The sequence below is a fragment of the Triturus cristatus genome, chromosome 1_1, assembly GCF_964204655.1.
Source record: "Triturus cristatus chromosome 1_1, aTriCri1.1, whole genome shotgun sequence".
Taxonomy (NCBI): Eukaryota; Metazoa; Chordata; class Amphibia; order Caudata; family Salamandridae; genus Triturus; species Triturus cristatus.
The window spans coordinates 1,053,202,284-1,053,224,936 of NC_140579.1; the positions used below are offsets into that span (position 1 = coordinate 1,053,202,284).

Here is a 22,653-nt window from a genome sequence, read left to right on the forward strand (position 1 = left end):
CATCTCCATCCATGGAGATAAAGCTGTGGCAGTTGACTTGCTTTGATCTTCCTTCCCAAGTAGCTGATGTGAACTTAGCAATCACAAAATTAGCATACAACAGTGGAGTGGGTTTGTGGCTTGGTGAGGAACCCACCAGATACTCTGTTGTATACAAAACTGTTGGATGTCATGTTGTTGGTTGTATCTTTGGCCCAGTACTGACTTGGAGTAGGTACTGTTAGAGGTTATGAGGTTACTTGTCAGCCTTTTTACGTTTGCCGGCCCAGCCGTCCTCGTGAAATCACCTGTTGTGATGGGATTTCTTACAGGTTTACAGCACGTTTTCACTGAAACCATTTGTGATGCTACAGTGGGACTAAAATTTGGTTATACTTTCCTAACGTGTACCCTTTTTGTGCCAATGTAGTTTTCCATTACACCTCTTGACCTTGAAAACGGTTCTTGTCCCGATAACATCAGCCAATCCTGTGTGAGCGAGCTACAGACACTCTCGCTACAGCCACCTGATATCACCTTTTATACAGACAAACTTGTGTTAAGAACCCGAGCTGCGTTCCTGCTGAAGTTAGTGACAAGGTATGACCCTTCTGACATTCTTTGCTCTGCCTCTCCCTTCAAAAGAGGAGGAGAGACTTCATCAACTGGATCCCAAAAGAGCACCAAGTTTCTAAATTGTTTGTACTGTAGACTACTGGGTGGACAATCCACTCTTAGTGGGATTTTGAGAAGCAAAGAAAGGCAAGGCAGTGCAGAAGCGGACAATCTCAACATGGATAGTCGCCTGAATTAAGATCTTCTATGCATTGGCTGAGAAGCAGCCTCCAGAAGATCGGAGGGCTCACTCCACCTGAGCCAAGGCCGCTACAACTGCATCGGTATACTGAGATCCTGTCCTGGATATCTATCAGACTGCTACATGGGCTTCAGTGCACACACTGACCGAATTAGCCATTTATAGTGCAAGCAGCTGCCAAAAAGACATCCCAGATATATAGCACATTCCTGAAGCACTATTGCTTGACAGTCGGGTCCATCAGGATGGGCATTTTGATCTGAACCATTCTACACACCTGTCACCTTGGTAGGTACTGCAGTGATATTTATTAATTCACAAGGTGAGGAATCTGTGGTCCGAAGTATCCATCAGAAGGACAAACTACTTACCTTTAAAACTCTTTCTGATGAATACTCTAGCTGCAGATTCTTCACCGCCCTCCCATCTCCACCACGTTCTGTGGAATGGACTCCTTTTCCATCTGAAAATTTCAGACTTCAGGAATCAGCACACTGTTCATTCTAATTTGCTGATGGACTCCGCGTGTGAGGGCGCGGACAAGACTATGAAAGAAACTGACATCAGTGTGCATGTGTGGAGCTTACATGTGGCTCCATTAGCCACTTCAGGTTGGAACAAAGGCAGCACAGAGCCGCCTTTTGGCTTATAGGGGCATTGCTTTTTGAGTTTCTGGATCTAGTCTGGCATCAGGGGATATTCACAAGGTGAGGAATATGCAGTTAGATAGAGTATCTACTAAAAAGAGTGGTACCAACGGTAAGTAACTTTTTTTTCACGCAGCCACTACAACCCCGGTAGAAGGAGGAGGAGAAGTTGGAAATAAATTGGACGCTCTGTGAAAATACTGCCCAATGGGAAAATCCATGCAACAAAGAACACGCACGTGTCCCTCACGTCTCTGGTGGGCCTGCCGGTGCTGCTCCTCCTGGACACCCAACCACTCCAGTAAGGCTAGGTAGGATGAGGCTCTACCTCTCACTATGGTGCAGCCTTTTCAAAGAGGCTGCCTACTAATCATGGCCGAGTCAGCAGCCTGGGAGAGGCAGGCAGTCGTCTAGCCTAAAACACACGCTGCACTGCGCATGGCCCGTGGACACTACGACAGCAAGCCAAGTAGGTTGCGTAGGATAAGTGTGTCAATGTTTTTAATTGATGGTTCGCAGCGGATCAAGACTGGCACAGCACTGTGGAATACAGTGAATAGTATCCACGCTGGTCTTCCGAAGCTTATGCCTGTACCTCCTGGCCTACTTCAAAAATGAGTGAAAACACAGAGCAACCGTCAAGGTAATCTCAGGATCCAGATATCTACGACACATAGAAAAGGAGGAATGGACTACTCCATTGCATAAGGCTACTGTGTGGTCCAAATAGTTTTCCTGGAGATGTTGCAGCCAATGCCACAGCAGCACCACCTCATACTGAGATATGAACTAGTGGGAAGAAACTATGGTGGCTGGAGATACTTCAAGATGAGAAATCTGTAGGAAGTAGTATGAATAAGAAAAACGCAACACAGTGACCCTGAACTCTACATTCAACAGGAAACACTTTCTCACACAAACTACCTACAGCAAAATGACCAGGGATGGTAATCACCACTATGTATAGAGATGGCTTGTTAATAACAGCAGCATAATAGAAAGTGAATGATTGGCACCAGGCGGCAAACCACTTCAACCTGAACGTAGGATAAATATTTCATTAAGTGCAGAAATCCTAAAATGGAGGTCAACAAAGAGCTGGCAAATAGTTCTCTCAACTTTTGCCTTAAGTACCCAGAAGCTCCAATCACACTGGAACAGCAGGTATTGCCATAGAGTGGCTAGTAACCAGTTCTGACCTGTTTACCTAGTAGGGAAGCAATGTGCTTACTAGCTATTGTAAGTTACCAGCAGGCCAAGCAGGAAGCAAAGTAAAAGGAAGTTCATGGGAGCTCCCTTGCCCAAACCACTTTCAGCTGTATAATTTTAGCACCATAACTAAATCACTGTTTCAGCTACTTCAACATCTTCGTGTCATCACCTCAATCAACCATTATTTAAGTTTTCACACCGATAACATGTATTAAAAGTAACTGTTGCAGAAGCAAAGAAAAAAGTCTGCTTTGGGAGACTGATGAAGGCATCAATGCAGGCAGATCATTTCATGGTATCAGTAGTGACACGTCAAACTTTGGTATGCAAGACCCAGATGGCAGGTTAAAGTCTTCAATTAGATCCTCCAGTGTCGAGATGAGTAACACAGCATGCAACATTCCCTCCCCACCAGAGGCTTTCCATCTTTTACCTTGCAGCCTTCACATGCATGGACGCCATAGTGAAAACCAGATGCTTTGTCTCCACAGACTCTGCACTCGAAGGCTAGGCACCCAGCAAGTGTGTCTTCACGACCCAACTGGAGCTGCTCACACAGAGAAGACTGGGAACTCTGGGGGGGGGGATCTGGAAGAGAAAGAAGAATAAAAATGGACACAAATTTATTTAAGCAACCCCCCCCCCCGCGGAGGAGAAGCTTGCACTGATCCAGATGAAAAGCCTGGCACAGAAGGTACTAGCAGGAATGCCTGCAACCTCCATTGAGGAACATCTCCCTTACAATAGGCAGAAAAATACTCCTACTCAAGGAACCCAATGGGAGATTCCAAGTGCAAAAGCTCTTGTAAAAGTACCTGGAAGAAAAGTAGGTCCATTTTCTATCCCAATCAAATACCTGTGTACCTCAACTGCCAGCCAGAAACAGAAAATGCACATGTTAGGCACTAGGTACCATACAAAGAAACAGAGAATTAACCACAAAGAAAGGACCGTTAATGTGTAAGGGGTGCCACTACCAGCATTGACAAGTTACAAGTAGTCTGGGTGGATGAGTGATGGTGAGAACAGAACAGTCCCCTGCACAGCAGTGGGAATTGCACAGTTCAGGGAATTTTCAATATGAGGGGTGGAATGAATCAAATCAGTTGGTCTCAGCTGCCAGCTACCACACATTGCTCACAAAGCCCCTATGTTACCAGTGTCATGGCTTGATGGCTGAGAGCTGTCTGGTCCCACATCAGGGTCAGAGCCCGTGTCTGTTGCATTCACTGCCTCTTCCGACGCCGCCTCCTCCTTGATCCTAAATCCTTCTTCCTGCAGCTTATCCATGCTTCCTGGCGCCTCAGTATTGACACAGATGTCACACTCATAGCTCCGGCATCATCCGTGTGTGCATGGAAAAGGATCCCCTAGTCACATGGTGTCTTCCCTGGAGAGTAGGAATAAAGTGAACATGAAAAGGGGGGTGAAAATAGCACCCCTAAACTATGAGAATGAGAGAGAGAGGACAAACTGCATGCTATTGGCTTGGCCACAGCTCCATAGCCCAATTACTGTCTACGATCTCAATACATCCACTGTCAAATCACATCTGCAAGCAACAAAAGAAAAACGTACTTTCTTTCCCACCTATTTTTATTTTCCCATAAGCAGGATGAACACTGCCTTCTGAAATGGAAGATCTGGGAAAATACTTACTCCCCACCTTTCCATCTACATCACTGTTACTGTGCAGTCTATCCGCTAAACTTGAGCCGAATTAATAATTCAATTCCGATTTAAAATTCACGTGCCAATAAATTCCTACTGCCATCGTGCACTACTAAGGGTTAAAGCTGCACTTCAATGAAAAATCAAATTTTTTGCTTGCTTTACATTATTTCTGGCTGCTATGTAGGAGTTAGCATACAAAGCAGACATGCAAAGAAAGCCTTTACATGTGATACAAGGTGACTGTGGACAAGATTGCGGAGGTGCATGAATCACCAGACCTTCGTGTTATCTTTGCCCACTTCAGATGATGAGAAAACAAGAGTAAGCATCAACAGATTCAGGTGCAGTTAGGATGGGGCATGCGTAACATATCCAAGAACTAGCTATGGGCCCAACAGACATGTTATGGTGAGTTTCTATAAATATTGCATGTTAAATTACAAAAACGGCAAGTCATGTTTACTCATATGCGCAAGTCACAGCTTTAGCGATTCATAAATACATAATTGCGACTGTTCTGGAATTTACAATTGCATATATTCCACTTGTAATTATTCGCAAAGTTTAGCAATTTTGCATTTGGCCAACACAGTACCCAAAGGAAAAAAAGTCATTTTTTTTTTAAATATAAACAGGTTATATGCTTGATAGACCATGTGTAATGGATTCTTCTAGTAAATTGACACCGTTCCTAAAGCATTCACCACTTTATCCCAACATTTTGTGACATGTGGGAACTTCATTCCATGTGCGAACAAACCACCTCCTGCTCCCCACATCCACTACAGGTAATAATAATAATAATACTAATACTGACATTTATAAAGCGCTGACAGAGGGGTCCCGGCGCTAGGTAGCAACATCAGAATATCTCTTCCCAATTTCTGGGGAGTGAGCTATATTCTATGTAAATAACGAAACTGTGTCCGTTTAAAGCGGACATTTGTGGATATTTTTCGAACTTGTTGGCAGGCCTTTACACATTCTTTTTCCTTAATTAGTTCAAGGCATGCAGGCATGCATGCATGCATGCATGCACACACACATCTGTTTCACCTCAATATTTGTTAGCCAACATTAACGCCCTATATAGATCTGTAATTACTTTTACGTCCCCCAGCCATAGTCTGGAGTGTCTGCATTGTGTGATTATTCTCCGGGGCCTCAGGGAAAGATGTTTAAAGGTCTCAATACTTTTACTATGATATATTGTAGGAAGTGCCCCCTACTAATGCCAAAGAATTCTTGTGCCACCTCAAACATAATAAACTTAGCATTACTACAGAGGTCTCCCCCATTTCATAACCTTTTTTATCACTAATCCCATAGCTACATCCCGTTACTAATGTTCTTAAAGTGTCTTGTGATCCGACGGCGCAACTCTGGGATAAATAGGGTTCTCTTGGAGATTTTTTTGAAGCACTGTATGCCCCACTATTGCCGCCTTTTGTGTTCCATATATGAGGCCGCAGGATTTCAATCTGGTTTGGGAATTATAGTAACTATTGTATTCCGCACTGTAGCAGGCAGGCAGCCACGCTCATATGCCTCCTCTTAACCCTCCAGTAATTGATGCAATATTTGCAGATGCATACAAGGTAAAGGTCACAAGAAAGGCCATCACGCCTAGGAGCACTGCTCGCAATGCTCGCCTGTCTAGTGAGTCCTCCAGTTCTTCTTTCTGCTACGGGGTTAAAAGAGAGATGTATACATGTTCAGGTATGCCAAGATTCTGTCTGGTTTATATTTACCCAAGCTCTCAACGGGTTACTGGGTTGCCCTTGTTTACTGAATGATTATGTATGGTTCAACGTACTGCGGTTGCCTAGAGACCATGTCTAGTCATTCCTTAAAAGCTCCATTGATACCCTCCTGCATGATTACCACCAACCCTGTGTGTGCCCGTAAATCTGTTGTGTGTACGAGGTTCCCGCATTAACCCCTTTACTTCACGTACATTATCAGTGTGGAAGATGTGGACATCACGCTCTCGAAAGGGGCACGAGATAGCCTCTGGTACTTGCACTGGAAAATACCCCATTTCTGAGTCCTCCGTGCAGACAAAGAGGTGCTTCCCAGGACCTGGAGAGTTCCATGGCCGCTTAAGGATATCTGCACACCGCCACAGACATCATTCCTTTGGACTACGAAGCCACTTGAGACCGAGCAATCTCGCAGTCCGTATCAGGGAGCAAATGTCCCTTCCCCTGGCATTCCAAAGCACCGTTGAATCACCCCATCTCTTTCCAACAGTGCCTCTCGTTGAAGGATTCCTGCAGGATTACAGACTAGTAGAGAACCAGGGATGTTTTTGGCAGGGGTGACTAGCGTATGGGGCAAGGAGGGGTAAATGTAAATGTGCAGGAATTTATATAGCGCGAATCACCAAGCGGTCTCCAAGCGCTTGCTTAGGGAACCCGTCCTGGTATTCCCCTGTGAGATAACCCGGCAGGGCATCCGCAAGGTGAAAGCCAGGCATCCCGCCGCGAGGGGCCCATGTGGAGATTAAGCAAGCTATTGCCCAGAGTCGCAGAGTGTGAACCCATGAGTCGAGTATGCACTGGAGCGAGAATTATCAAGTCCATGGACATTTATGGACTCCAGACCCAGCCGAGCCGGGAATTGCACCCTGGTCCCGGGCTGACCTCTGCTTCCAGGTCTGCCTCCTCTAACCAGTGAGCCACACTGGTCTGTCTACCACGGCATAGGTGTATACTCCTTTTTGGGACAATTACTTTGCACCATTTTCCCTTCTCTCAGGGGGGAAATAAGGCCCAGATCATCTCCCCTCCACCCTGACCCGCTCAGGGAAGGGCAAATGGAAGTCAGGCAAACCCGGAGGAAAGAGGGGCATGGTTCAAAATGTAATAGTTTCCCCTTTCTGGTGGTGCTCCTTTCCTATGGATACTTGCTCAAGGATTACAGCGGTGCCACTCCCACATGGCCACTAGATAACTTATTCTAAAAAGAACCCTCCAACCCACAGAAGGAAAAAGTAAAATTCGATATGAGAATAAACAATGCCGCACAACACAAGCAATGTCAGTAAACATACTGTCACTTACTAATGCTCTGATTATTGATGGTTCACAAACGTTGGGTGCAAACTGCACACCAACACATTTTCCAAGACACAAACTTCTAGATTAGTGTGTGTGCGCGCACTCTGAAGCCAAATACGGTTTGCATATCCAACGACTGGGAATCCCATGCAATGGGGTTGGGTGTGGTTGCTATAGTTTTTAACCTACGTTGGTGCAGGTAGTTCTGTTATCTCCAGGCATGCAATTCTGGGTTTGGCCCTTCATCAGTGGAGAACAGAAGTAGTAGAGACTAGAGAAAAGCCATCTGGGATTGCTGAACTGCTGCCCAAGTCTCCACAGGCACACAAGTGCATCCCAGGAGAGTAGGTCAGATCTTTGGCTCCAAGGAGCCTTTTTTAAACACAAGGGGGGGGAAGGAGCTTGCTGCCTCTCGTCCCAGCTCAGTTTCCCACTGTATTCTGGTAAATGCAGTACACTTACTTCAAAGTTGCTGTAGGCTCCCTTGAGCAAACAAGACGACAAGCTCAACTGGGATGTACCTGTGTTCCTGTGGAAAGGTACTATGACCTGCTCTCTACTGATGAAGGGCTAAAACCAGAAACACGTGTCTAGAGATAGCTGCACTACCTGCATCAACTTAAGTTAAAAAAACTACAGCAACTTTGAGGTAAGCGCACTACATTTACGAGAATACAATGATGTGAACTGTCCTGTGATGAGAGGCAGTGTGCTCCCGCCCCCTTGATTCACATTCAATATGTGCAAGTTGCTACCCATTACTGGATGTTCCAACCGCCTATTGAGCACATTTCTCCCACATTTGCAACTAAATTTCCTAGCTGCATCAGGTGAATTTTGCCCATTAACTGTAGTTCCTTGTCTGAAAAAACATGAAAGTTTGTGCCCTAATTGGTTTTTGCCATCGGATCACATCCATCATCTGCAGTTTTGCTTTGTAGCTCCTTTGAATGTTGAATCACACTTACATTTCAGTTTGCCTTACTAGTGTGAGTTTCAAGGATTTTTCTTAATCTTCCCTTGTAGGTTGTTATTTCTCAGTCTGCAAAGGTTGCGATCCTGGAGTTTGAATTTAGATTCAAATTCATGGAGTACTTAGTGTTTTTTTGGCCTTAGATTGCATTAGTCTGTATTTTTAATACTCACTTGCATGAATTGACATTTTGTATGCAAATCACACACATCAGCTTTGTCAATGCACAAACATTTGCACTCCTGAGAAGAACACAGCGGGTGGTGAGTCTTTGAACCTTTTCAATGTGCGACTGCTGTTCAGACAGTTTGTACCAAGCAAGAGAGCTCAGTACTGCATCAAGCGTTCTATTTGTGTGATAGTCCCACTAGTTATATTCAGAGAGTGAACTCCAGCATAAATCATGCTGGTTGTCATTCTACATTAGGAACAAATTAAAATATTGTGTGGGATTTTGCTTGATCACTTTCAAGAATATAATTTATGTGGACTAGTTCCATACAGGAATACATTTGTTCAGTCAGCTGTACAATGTTGAACAGTGGCGTGTTGGCCAATATGAAGCCACCCCAAAGGAGTGCCTCAGGAGCTTGTTTGTATAAAGCTCCAGAAAGGTCAGTGCAGTGCCTTAGGTTGCAACAGACTATTTGTGAAATTCCAAAACATAGGGAAAGTACATGTGCTCACTACAATCCACGATGACAGCACTTCGCTCACGGTTTGAGGTGAGTTGGCAGAAGTGCACAACTCCAACTGCATACATGATTATAACAAATACATGGATGCAACTGATATAACTGATCAGCTACTTTAACCAAATAATGGGACTTGAGTAACTTACACAGTGCAAAATTTAGGCTAGCCACCTGGTCCATCTGGCAACATCCAATGTATATGCTGTATATCGTGAAACAAAAAACGGAAAGACTGATGTCCTTCTTTGACTTTAAGTTGGTAGTTATTGTTTGTCTTAATCTCACAGCTGTAGAAGCAGTAGACTCTACTTCAGCTATTGTGGAGGACACTGCAAGGCTGCAGGATCAACACTTTACAGACTGCATTTCTACAATAGAGAGTAACAGTCAGCCATATTTAAGATCCAGAGTTGGTACTCAGCAAGAAATGAGGCAGGAGATGCATTACTAATGTCCTCAGTGGCGACCTAACCCAGTCATGTACCTTCCAATCTGATTCACGTTATCTGACACGAAAGTGAAGTTCTAGGAAACTCATTTGAAGTGGAGCAGTCAGTTCAAGATTTAGTAAGCGACTTTAAATGGCCATGCAGGGACACATACTTTCCATAGCCAATTACATGACTTCCCAATGGTAGGTTGTTTCATCAACGTTGGAAAATCTTTCTAAACGTTCTAACTGAAAGAATTACCCTAATACATACCTGTTTTCCTTCCTAAATTAGATGTGGGCCACTGTGCCATCACAGACTCAAATGAATGGGTCATTCTTATGGCCTGCTTGCTACCTCCATGCTTCAATTTGTCTAGGGCCTTATTTGCAGTCTGGCACTGGACATTGATATAAATATGGCAGATGTTCTTTCCATCATATTACAAGTGCATTATAGTCAATGGCATTGTACATATGGGATATCTGCAATATTTTGCCGGATTATCATGTCCCACCCAAACTTTGGCAACTGTCGAATGGCTTTTTGGCAGTCACATTGCCAGTCAGTAGCCAAATTCCACCCTGTGCAGGGCTTTTGCAAAGCACAATGAATGTTATAAGGAAGCCAAACAGACCTCCTGAACCTAAAAAGGAGCATTGGCTAGGCATTATTAAAGGTACCCCTAGTCACCAAAACAATATTATTTAGGAGTCACTGGGACACAGAGACATGAAAAAGGAGTCAAAGCTTAGCCTAGATTTGTTCTCATCAGGAACGAGTGTAGGTAGAAGGCAAGTGGGTAAGGTAGGTTTGACTCACAGATCACTGCATCTAGCACCACTTGCAAAGCTCACACTTCAAACACATACTTCTCCAACCATGTACAGGTCCGCCTTATACCAGTCAACACTCATGCATTTGTGCACTATGCAAATGCCAGACAACACAACAAATGGAAGATCCCAGTGCTAGATGGGAGGATCCATATATGAAGCATGCCACTTTATGTGGGTGAAGTCTGCCAACCTATACAACTTCCATCAATAAAAGCATAACACAAGCAACAATGAAGTGGGGAAATGTCATGAGCGCACCACAAGTAGAATTTCAGTATATGTGTACTGTAAGGCTCATGTTGCCTGTTAAGGAGGAATGTTACATTATTCATCGTTTTTCACGCTTATTCCAACTAAGACAAAATTCAGCATTAATGTATGCGCTTTCTATACAGGAGAGGGAAGTCCAAGAACACATTCACGCGCAGAGCACATTGAGACATCACATGGGCTTTAGCTGGTGTATTTGGGTTTCAGGTTGACCAGAATCTAGGTAGGCTGCCACTCCCAGGCAGTTCTGAAAAGCTGACACTTGGGAGCATCAAGGGAGGTGTCCCTTGCATAGATCGTACATGTTTTCGTACCCAAATTGCACTGTGTATGTCAAAGTATGGGTTGAAATAGAAATCATATTCCATAAATTTATGTGACAGAAAACCTCCAAACAATGCTGGAATGGCAAACGTCTTACCAATCTGCATTGCCCGGACAATAAAAATGATACCCCCCAGGTGTGGGTGGGCCTACGGCCTGACATGAGCACGGATCAAACCAGTGACCATGCAAAGAGCAGATTGATAGTACACGGACTTTATATGGTCACAATTTTTTGCCATTCCTGTTCAGTATGATAGGCCCAGCCACACAAGTGGGGTACTGCTTTTATCGGGAGAAATGTGGGAATGCTGTGTGGATCTCTGCAGTTTCCAGAACTTTACCCTTTAAAATAAGTGTGCAAAATCTATATCTTTAGCCAAAGTTTGATGCTTGAGGGCATTCTGGATAAGAAAAATTGGTAGGATCAACCTAAGCCACACTACCCTGGACTTTCCTGGGTGTCTAGTTTGGAAAAATATTCTGGGTTGGTAGGTTTCCCTGCATGCCGGCCAACCTAGTCCTAAATACCACAGCTGCCCAAAAATCTTGAGGTGTCCATGTAACATTCTGGACATTTCCTGTCACTTGAGTTTGGCTCACCCACATAAGAGGGGATAATATTTTTATTGGGAGAAGTGTGGGAAAAGAATACTAGATCATTGCTCAGTATGCACTGAATTTCAATCCATTCATGGCTTACAAATGCAAGTCAGCGCAGACAAAAAACAAAGACAAGCTGCCCTAAATAACAAAAACAAGCATTAGCATAGCCAATAGGTCTCGCTTTTGGGACCTTATGCAGCACATCCTTGGTGCAACAATATCAACTGTTGCATGTCTAAACACTTATAAGGTCCCAAAGGCGAGACCAATTGGCTATGCCAATGCTAGTTTGTCATGTGTCAAATTTGGCAGAAACAGTTGCCACTGATGATAACGCCTCTGCAGTCATCGCTGCCTTGTTTACAGTAATTTCTTGGTCGAGCAAAGATTAATAGCACCACATAATAGGCCCGATCAGGTGTTTTTTCACGTGTTCCACAGGGCATGTTTGACAACATTGTATGCGCTATTTTCGTTATCTCTACGGGTTGCTAATAATTGTTCAAATAAAAACTGCTAAGTTTCCCGCCTATTAAACCATGTTCAGAGCCCCATGTAAAGGATGCTAGGCTGAGATTCCCAGGATAACACGCGTTTTCTCTTGTATGAAAATTTCTCAGAATGGGAACGCTCCGGCTGTTCTCGGGGAACACTTGCGAGGAATCTTCTGCAATTAAATAAATATTACCCAGCTTACATTTTCCTTTCTTTCCTTCGAAGAAGTACGTTTAAATTGCATTGAAAATAATAGCGATTATGACATTCTTGGGAGTCTGGCTTGCTGCATATTTGAGTATCATTATGGACTTGCCGTTTTGGCAGATATGAGAAACTAAGTCCAATTTTCTTCAATTACGAACTGAAGATTTGGAGAATCAGAGCCCATTATAATTCGCTGGAGTGGAGGCATTTTTACTCCTGCAGAAGAGCACCCCGGGGTGTCCTAAGCGCAACATTATTGGTGAAATTGTGTTCTAAATAGATTAGTGACTAAGCCAAACGAAATAGTTGATGCTTGTATTTACTCAGTTTTCCTATGCATTTCGGAAGAGGAATACAGATTTTCAGTTCTTATTCGCACCAAGCACATCACTGCAGGTGTGAAGGGGATGCTACTGTGCTGTTTGTGGTGTGCTGTGGGAAAACCGAGTGGCATATTTACAGGCCCCTAGCACCACCAGAGCATCAATTTTTTTGACGCTCGGGTGGCGCTGTCTGCTGCCCATATTTCCAAAGCCACGGAAAGCCACCCTGCGTGGCTTTTCATGACCTTGTAAATACAGCCTCTTTCCATGCATGACTTGGTGTGAAAGGTGCGTGCAATGGGTGTTGCTGAGGGGGTTCCACCGCAGCACCCATTGCTTTTTGATGCTGCCCAAGATTTACAAGGATGTGTAAATCTGAGGCAGCACCACTGAAAAGCAGGTATTATAGTGGTGCAACAAGGAGAAATACTTTTATTTTTCCTTGTTCTTTGATCTTTATGTGTGCAGCACACATAGAAGGAGCAAATTGCCTTTAAGGATGGTTTATGTGTAGTAAGGTCTCAATTTCTGCACATAAACAATCATCCCTGCAGCGCAGGCATCCTTGCACCATGGCACAAGGGTGTCTGCGTTAGCGCTGGGCAGCTTTTTTTAGTGCTGGCGCAAGGGAAAACACAGGGATGCACTGTATTCCTGTCAATATGGCCCATTGGTGGCAGTGTCCCTCAGATCACACAGCGTGGCTAAGCGGGGTAGTGGTGAATAGAGCACTGTTTACCTCATTCTTCTGTTGCAACCTATCCAACAGGGACACTGCGTTAGCTGCATACAACTCTGTTCTTCACAGAGTAAAATTTATTATTTTGTAGGTCTGGCGTGAAGCTATCGAAGTCCCTTGCATTTGTTATCACCACTGAGGAACCGACACGCAAGCTGCAAAAAGTGATAAAGTGGCTCCCCCACAGTGGTAGTGAGACGCCCAGTAGGTTTGTCCTGTGATGTCTTAGCGCCAAGGGGTAATTTGCATGGTGAAGACGTGCTAAAAAATTGCCAGAGTCGCAGCTTTTGAAAATGCTGCTTTCTGCCACGAAGCATTCAGTGTAGGGCTAACAGGTAAGTCGCGGGGTCTGTGTGAGTGAGACATTCAAGACAGAAAAGGGGAGAAATAAAAAGATGAATGCCGTGTGGTTATCCTTGCTTATAAAGCGCCCGTATAGTACATAGTTGTATCTTGGCGATGTGTCCAATTATCTAGTGATAATAACACTGGCTGCGGCAACCCAAAATAAATGGTTATTGCACCTGCACGCGCCCACGTATAAAAGCAATGGAAATAGGAAGGAAAAGACAAGCTAGCCAGACATACTGACAGACAGAGACATGGGTAGTCGGTTCTGGGGAATGGAGTGAGAGAGAACATGCATATGTGTTCGGCACCGGCAGAGGTTTCCTTTCCAAAAACACATTTACTTTGCACTATACGGGTAAACAGACCTCAGCGCGCCCCCACTTCCTCGCAGAGGAGAAGCGTGCTCACTCATGTGCATTAATCTAACTGAAGGGATGTGTTTATTTTAAGATAACGGGGCTGTTGACACTGCCAGGGAGTGCAGCAAATGGACGTGTGATCCAGCTGAGCGTGAACATCAGGTGCCAAACAGCGGTGCGAAGAACCCAGGGGGTGCCAGGGTAAATGTCCCAGGCGAACACTCAGGAACCATCCCATGAAATTATAACATTAAGTCAGGATTCATTTATTCCTTTAATTATCCGTTTGAGTCCACGTATATAACACCATCCAGTCCGACAACTGTGAGTGCATAGAAAAAGTGAGAAAACCTCCAGGAAATATTAATAGAGAACTTTAAAAAGCTTTCCACTCTTTCCGCGTGTGGTTCTGAAAAAGTGTGAGTTTTAAAAGCGTGCAGGAACTAGTTATAACTCTAGAACTAGTGTTAAACCGATTTAAAGCGATGTTTTCAGTAGAACTTGCTGGCACTGTTGTCCAACACAGTAAAAGTTTTATTATAAAACTCATTCTATCAACCCCTTACAGATGATAGTCGGAGTGGGCCTGTCCGAAATTCGAACCAGTGACCTGCTGGGTGAAGTACGCATTTCTGTACCAAAAGCACAAACCCACCGAGTATTTTAAGTAAAACAACTATCCATTTGATTTAAAATCGCAGGCGTCTTGCATAAAAACATACAACTGCACGAAAAGTAAGAAAAGCTATGTGCCTTCCTCAGTCCACTAACTGGGTGACAATGTAGATTTTCCTAGTTATTATGACGGAAAGTCTTAATTTTATTAAAGACACGGAGGCGAGTATTATGCTTTCTTATCTTGCCTTTTATTCAATAGCAGCCAAGATAAGTAACAGAAACTACAGTTCCCAGGGGCTCAGGAAGTAAAACTGGCCAATGGGGACGTAGAAAACAGAAAACCCAAGACCAATCATAGTAATCCTAACAATAAACGTCCTAACTGACTGCACAGCTTCCTCTTTTCGCTGACGAGCAGGTCAGATAAAGTCAGAAAATAGTGGAACAATTGCCAACACTAAGGAAAAAGCCAAGGTCCATGAACAAACTTCTTGAACCAAAAACGACCAGGACTGGAGAGATGCAGACGTCGGCGACTCCGACTCCGGAGTGGAAGCAGGGAAACTCTGTGACGGAGAAGACCACTGTTGATGCTTGACAGGACAATCACGATGATGCCGGGGGCAGAGCTGGATTCGCTGAAGGGAGGGAGAACACATGTTAGTAGTATAGTGGCGGGATAATACTCGCCTCCGTGTCTTTAATAAAATTAAGACTTTCCGTCATAATAACTAGGAAAATCTACATTTTATGGCAAGACCGGAGGCTCCTATTATGCTTGTTCAAAGCATATTAACCACTAAAGAAGCCACAGTGTCAATAGGTTTACAATAAAACATTCGAAAAACAGTATCATTAGTCCAATCAGCTGATCTCAGAATGTCCTTGAGACGGAAGCCTGCCCAAAAGGCCTTAGAGGCCATGGCTCCCCTAGTGGAATGAGCTCCGAAGACGGGGACGTCAATGCCTGCCAAGGACATAACCCAGCGCACCCAACGGGCAAGGGTAGCAGAGGAAACAGGGAAATGAGGTTTGCGGAAGGAAATGAGAAGTTGGGAATTGGAGGGCGTTCTGAGATTAGAAGTTCTTTGTTCATACGTCTTTAAACATTGACCAACACAAAGTTTTGGATGAGAGATAAAATAGGGGTAAAAAACAGAATTCAAATTAGTTTTGGTTCATCTGTGAATCTGGAACACAACACCTGTAGGAGAGAATTGGCGGCCCGAAATATCCAAGGCCTTAACATCAGAAACACGCTTGATGGAAACAAAGCATAACAGCATAGTAAGTTTGGCAGACAACATTTTTAGAGAAAGGGAAGCATTATCTGGCCAATCAGAAAACAACTTAAGAACTACTGAAACATCCCATAAGCTAGAATACTTAGCCAACGGAGGTTTGGAACAGCGAACTCCTTTTAACAGGCAGCAAATAAGGGTATGAGAACCAATAGGTTTGCCATCAAGAGGGGAATGGTTAAGAGAAATGGCCGATCTATACAGGTTCACAGTCCTATAGGACTTACCCGCGCTGGCTTCCGAGGCCAGAAAATTCACTACAAAGTTCAAAGGGGCTGAAAGGGGATCGATATGCCGTTCCAGACACCAGCTTGCCCAAAGAGACCAAGCGGATTTGTACGCTTTTGAGGTTCCAGGGGCCCAGGCTTTGCTGATAAAGAGAGAAGCTTCCTGCGAAATGAGGATGTCAACAGGGGAAGACCGGACACCTTCCAGGCAGACAGGACCAGAGAGTTGTTGAGGACCAGGCTGTGGGGGCAGCCCAGGGGATTGAGGAGAAGGTCCTCTCGTTCTGGGAGAAGGACAGGAAAGTCCACCGCCATTTCTAACAGAGACGGGAACCAAATCTGAGACTGCCAGAACGGGACAACCAGGATTAAGGACGTCGACTGCCGTCGTACCTGAGAGAGTACCAGATTGATCATGGGAAAAGGAGAAAAGGCATAATTGAGATGAAGGGACCAGTCTTGGAGAAAAGCATCAGTCGCCAGAGCGGAAGGATCTGGGCGCCAGCTGAAAAAGCGGGGTAATTGAGAATTGAGGCGGGAAGCGAAGAGGTCTATCGAGAAAGGACCCCATTTGTGAGAAAGGGATAGGAAAACGGATGGCAAGAGCTTCCAGTCGCTGGAGTCTCGAAGATGGCGAGAGTGCCAGTCTGCCACCGCGTTGAGGTCCCCCGGCAGGTATTCCGCCATCAGAGAAAGTTGATTCATCAGACAGTATTCCCATAAACTTTTTGCCAGTTCTGCCAGAGGCTTGGACTTGGTCCCCCCGAGGTGGTTTATGTAACGGACCGCAGAAACATTGTCCATGCGAAGAAGGATGGAACATCGAACTTTGTTTTTGGTAAGGCTTTGGATCGCAAAGGAACCTGCAAGCATCTCTAAACAGTTGATGTGCAATTTGGACTCCTCTCGAGACCATGTACCTCCAGTCGAGATTTGTCCACAACGGGCGCCCCAACCCGACAGGCTTGCATCTGATTCCAATACAAGATCTGGGGCCGTAGCGAAGATAGCGCGGCCGTTCCACGCATCTAAATGGTCTATCCACCAAAGGAGTTCGTCCCGAGCTTCGTGGTCTAGGGAGATGAGATCGGAGTAAGCCAAGCCCTGACGAAGGTGTCTGATTTTTAAACGCTGAAGAGCGCGGTAATGAAGAGGCCCCGGGAAGATGGCCTGAATGATCGCAGACAGAAGACTAACTATTCGTGCCAGAGATCGAAGGGAGATGAGGGAGGACCGAAGAACAGAGCGAATCTCTGACTTGATCGTGGAGACCTTTGACTGAGGGAGAAGGAGACATGCTGTGGCCGAATTTACTTGAAAACCCAAGAATTCTACGGTCTGGGAAGGAATGAGTGTTAGACCTGTCAGCCCTCTGGCAGTTCCCTCCTCATTTTTATTATTTTTGTCCCTTCCCCCTTCTCATTTTTTTTTGTTTTGTCAACCAAACTTATCGGGGTGCTGATGTAGAGGTTCTGGGCGCCTCTTCCTCACCACTTGAGGGAAAGGCGCAAGGTGCTCCTCTGAGGAAAATAGCTGAGGAAGTTGATATTCACAAAATGGTGGCTCCAACTGTCACCTCAGCACCTGGGCCATGACTGTCATGAGAGGTTCCGGAACCTTCTGGGCCCCTCTGGCAAGTCAGGCCCAAGGTGATAAATAGAGGTGGCAGGAGGGCAGCCATTTTAGGTTAGAGTGGACTGCGTGGCAATCAGGAGTAAGGCGCCTGTGTGAGGAGGTGGTTGTGCCTGAAAGGGAACAGACAGGTTTTAAGGGCCTGCATAAATTTTCAAACCTGGTGACATCACCCCTAACCTTGTGACCGGGCCCTGAACGCAGTCGGAGATCTGGTGGACAGCGTTATCTTGAGATTCACCGGTGGCCAGACTCCTTGGAAGTGGTCCAGGATCAGCTTGTGATCGACCCCCTCCCTTAAACCCCAGCTGTAGGGGGCGATGCCCACTTCCAGGAAATAGAAGGGTTCTGGACTCCAATCCAGCTGCACCGAAGAATTACTGGCACCCTTAATTTGCCCCCCCCCCCCCCCCCTATTTCTCTCCTCGAGATCCTACCAGAACTGATCACCGCCATCACCCAGAGATCGGGTGGGGGGCTCCTGTCGTCCTCTGGAGGTGGCTCACTGCTGACAGGAGCTTGTGGAGAGGCTCCCTGTAAGGAGCGGGTGAGCGAGCGACGCCGTTGCCCAGGTGAGGAGAATCACCTGAGGAAAGAGAGGGACGCGGTAGGCGTAGAGGCCGGCATCCTCATGTCATGTGAGAGGGCCCGTAGCGCCGCCCCTCTCTGTTGCCGGTAGCCGAGGAAGGCCCCACCCCCGGAAGACACGTTGTTTATTGAGGCAGCAGGCATTGGAAATCTACGCAACCCGGGGCCCGGCTGGCTGGCCGAGCCCGCCGGAAAGTGAGGCCCGCGGCTGTGAGGAGCGTAAGAGTAAGGCAGATAGCAACGGAGGGGATCCTCCCGAAGGGTGAGCCTGGGGAGCAGCGCTTCAGCGTGGGTGTCTAGTTTAGTGCCCCTCAACCCGACGACAAGGTTTCCCCTGCTGGCGCTGTGAGTCCGGATACCCTGTAACAGGACCTTCCAGGTCCGGTCTAAGTACTAGTACTTGTCGGAGGACCTTCGTGATCACAAAGTAAGCGGGGCAAAAGAAGGAAGAGGTGGGGGGAAGGAGAGCCACCGGAGGGCATCGGAGAGCACACACCAGTGGGCAGGTGTTGTCCTGGGAAACCCTAGTGTCAACGACTGGGGAATCAGAGTTCGAGGCCAATAGTGTGTATAAACTGACTTAATGTGGCACGAGACTAACGACTGGGGAATACAGACCTCCAGCAGAGTGATGAAGGAGAGCAGTCTCCAATTCAGTAACTGCCTGGGTTCAAGAACAATGTTAAAAATGTAATGGCTTGCTGGCGGAGCTGCGGGCAGGAAGGTACCCTTTCACACATTCTTTGGGATTGCCCAGTGCTGACCGCCTACTGGAAGGAAGTTCTGGACGAGGTGGATAAGCACTTTGGGATAGAGCTGCCGCGACTCCCGGCGTATGTCCTGTTGGGCCTCCCCAATGACCTAATGTACCCACTGAAGTCCCGTAGGGGTAGGCAGATCGCAATTGCGCTGGGGTCTGCGGTTCAGAACATTCTAATCCACTGGCGCACAGCCACCGTCCCCTCCATCACCGGTTGGTTGCATAGGCTTTGGCATGTGCTGGGGATGGAGAAGCTGTCGCTTACGGTTGCGGGGGAGATAGACCAATTTGAAGAGCTGTGGCAACCCTTTCTAGCGCTGCTGTCCACTGAATTCCGGGAGCTCACCTGCCCGAGGTATCTTAGGCTTCTCAGGCGGACGCCGCCGGTGACCCCGGCGGACTAGTTTACATGTGAGGCGGGGACCTCCCAGGGAGGGGGGGGGGGGGGTGCGGGGCTTCCTGGTGAGGATTACTCTGGTGCGGGACCATAGGACGGGGGGGGGGGGGGGGGGGGGTTCGTTACATGGGGGATGGGGGGGGATTGTGTTCTGTTGAGTTGCTGATGGCTTTCATTGCTTAGATTTGGGGTGTCGGATGCGCGGGCGGGGTTCCATAGCTTGTATTTCTAGCCTTCATCTACTGTGTTTTTCCCCCTGACTTACTGCGCTACCTATTGCCAACCCTCTGGAGTTGCACCCTTTTTCTTTGACTGTATTCCATGTATCCTGACCTCCTATCCCCCTCCCCCATGGTTTGTTTTTGTTTCAATAAAAACGTTTTAAACATAAAAAATGTAATGGCTTATGTGCTAGGAAGTAAAAAGAATACTTGTAGACTGTCTGGAATTAACTAATGATTTGCCAATAGCAGTGAAATATCCACCTAGCGCCCATCAGGCAGAGACTGAGTAGGGATGACATTATAAGAGTCAGGAGGTATAGCTGGGAGGGGAACCCTCTGATAGAATGGATTAGAGGGGACTAAATGCTCTTTTGAAATAGTAAGTAGAAGTTTAACTAGTTCTCCTGATTCGAGGCGGGAGGAGAAGCCCTGAGGGGGTGTACGCGACTGCTTTACAAAAATGTAACGTTGGAATGGTATTGTTATTTTAAATGCAAATGTAATGTCTTACTCTGTTATGTGGGACTGAGTTTTTCCGTTAAAGGAGGAAGGTGGAAGAATTCTAGTAAACTTTAAAATTTAATCAGTGTAGTGTCCTTTTTGAGTGGTGTTGCGCTAGATTGCGGACTGAGTAGGATGCAAGCCCGAGACGCCATGTTGAGATGAATGCCTGTTAACTTGAGCCAAGCTACCCCTAGGACTTAGTTCCAACAAATTGGTGCTCAGCGGTGGGATCCTTATTCAGTGCTTGCATCCGCTTAGAAGCAGTTTTGCGCGCATCACCACCTACACCTGATTGTTTTAACTGGAGTTTTCTCCAGATTGTTTTCCTGATTGGGGGGTTTCAAAATTGTCCTGTGTTATACTTCCTTTCTTGGGAAAGTCTTCCAGTGTAAAGTTCTTTTTGACTGTGTTGGGGTCCCATCTGGTAGGATGGAATTCGAATTGGGTAGGCTGGAGGAATATACAGTGGCCCAATTGAAGGAATTCTGCCAGGAGAGGGAGGTATTCTTTAAGCAGGGGGCGAAGAAAACAGAGCTCCAAGCAAGCTTAAGAGCCTGGGTTATGGCCACCCTAGCGGGAAACGGGAGGAGGAACCAGGACTAGACCCCCTGGAAGAACCGGAAGTCCTTTTTCCCCCTGGGAGCGGCCACATGGACGTCGGGTCTAGGGCCCCATCAAGAGTGGGTAGTAGCGCCTCAGGGGGGAGCCTGTCCTCTGCCGATCTAGTTGACAAGAGGGAGGAGAGGCAGTTTAGAATGGATCTGGCCCGGTTGGAAAAGGAGAGGGAGGAGAGGAGGTTCCTCCATGAGCTCCATTTAAAGGAGTTAGAGCTCAAAGCCCTTCAACTTGGAACCCCCAGCAGTCCTAATGGTGGCACCATACCGAGAGAAATCCCGAGAGAGTCCAGGCCCTACCTGCCCAAAGATGTAGTTGCCAGCTATGGTGTCGGGGATGACATTGTAAAATGGCTGGCTGCCTATGAGGTCTCTCTAAGAGACCATGGGGTCCCCGAAGCTCAGTGGGGGGGTGGCCTATATAGGTATATGCCTCCGGTGGGGAGGGATGCCTTGTTAGCATTAGAACAGTCAGACCAGACCAAGTACCCCATCATGAAGGTAGCCCTAGTGAGGAAATTTGGGCTGACCCCTGAAAAATTCAGGCAGAGGTTTCGGGGCAGTCAAAAGTTGGCCACCCAGAATTGGGTGGACTTCTTGGACTATGCCAAGAAGGCCTTCGAGGGCTGGGTGCAGGGCAGTGAGGTCAAGGACTATGAGGGACTGTATAATTTAATTTTAAAGGAGCACCTCCTCGAGAAAAGTTTTCCGGAGCTGCGTCAGCACCTGGTAGACAGCAAGCTAACTAATCCCAGGAAGCTTGCAGAGGAGGCGGATATCTGGGCGAGTACCCGGGTATCCTCAAAAGGGACTGGAGGCAATTTCCAAGGGGCTGGACAGGGCACCCCCCAGAAGAAAGAGGGGGGAGACAAAAAGAGGGGGGAGACAAAAAGAGGGAGTTCCCTAAAGGCCCCCAAAAGAGTTCACAAGGGAGGGGAGTAGGATTCCCTCCTAAGGTTGGCCCCCACAAACCCCCTTATCCTGACCGTGGTCAGCAGCCTAGGGTTGTCCGATGTTATGAGTGTGGTGAGGTTGGGCATTATAAGGGGGATGCCAAGTGTCCCAAGAGACCACACCCTCCCATTGGAGGAAAAACCCCTGGGGTGGCGAGTGTAGTGCTCGGGGAGGAGTTGCCCCTAGATAAGGGAGGTGAGTGGGCAGGGCTAACCTTAGTGTCCTTAGGGGATTGTGAGATGGTTCCTAAGACCCAGGTGCCCTCGAATACTACTAAGTACAGGCAATGGGTCACCATCAATGCCTAGAGGGTGGAGGCTCTGAGGGACACAGGAGCCAGCATGACTATGGTAAGGAGTCAGCTGGTGCCCCCAGAGCAGGTGGTTCCCAATGTAGTCCACCCGGTTGTGATGGCTGACAACCGAGAGGGTCACTATCCGGTGGCCCAGATTCCCTTTGAGTGGGGAGGGGTTGCGGGTCCTCTACGAGTTGCGATAAGCCCTGCCATGCCGGTCGACTGCCTGTTGGGAAACGACCTTGAACACTCGGCGTGGAAGGAGGTTGAGTTCAGGGCCCACATGGAAATGTTGGGGACCCCTGAGTGGACGTGTGCCAACACTCGGTTCGTGACTGCCCGAAGAGGGGATTCACAGAGGTTGGAGCCTGGGACAAAGGCCCAACCAGCTGCCGGAAAGGGTAAACGGGGACGGGGGAAGCCTGCCCTGGCATCTGACCCTCCAAAGTTGGATGGGGCCACTGAAGTGGTCCCGGAGTCTACGGAGCGGGATGTAACTTCCCTGGAGGGCTTACCGACCCCTGCAGATTGGCAGG

At 46.9% G+C, this 22,653-nt stretch overlaps 1 protein-coding gene and 1 long non-coding RNA gene across 6 annotated transcripts in view; one reads left to right on the forward strand and one right to left on the reverse strand.

Moving 5' to 3' along the window:
* Positions 1-22,653, forward strand: part of LOC146871508 (uncharacterized) — a 382,815-nt gene that overhangs the window by 183,087 nt on the left and 177,075 nt on the right. The gene's annotated exons all lie outside the window — the stretch shown is intronic.
* PPARD (peroxisome proliferator activated receptor delta) overlaps positions 1-22,653 on the reverse strand; it is a 201,826-nt gene that overhangs the window by 69,289 nt on the left and 109,884 nt on the right. For all 5 annotated transcript variants that reach the window (XM_085651105.1, XM_085651103.1, XM_085651104.1 and 2 more), the window contains 2 exons: positions 3,813-4,045; positions 3,089-3,243 (listed from right to left, as the gene is read on the reverse strand). In XM_085651105.1, the coding sequence (XP_085507231.1) occupies positions 3,089-3,243; positions 3,813-3,945 (288 nt within the window). In that variant the 5' untranslated portion in view covers positions 3,946-4,045. The remainder of the gene's footprint in view (positions 1-3,088; positions 3,244-3,812; positions 4,046-22,653) is intronic.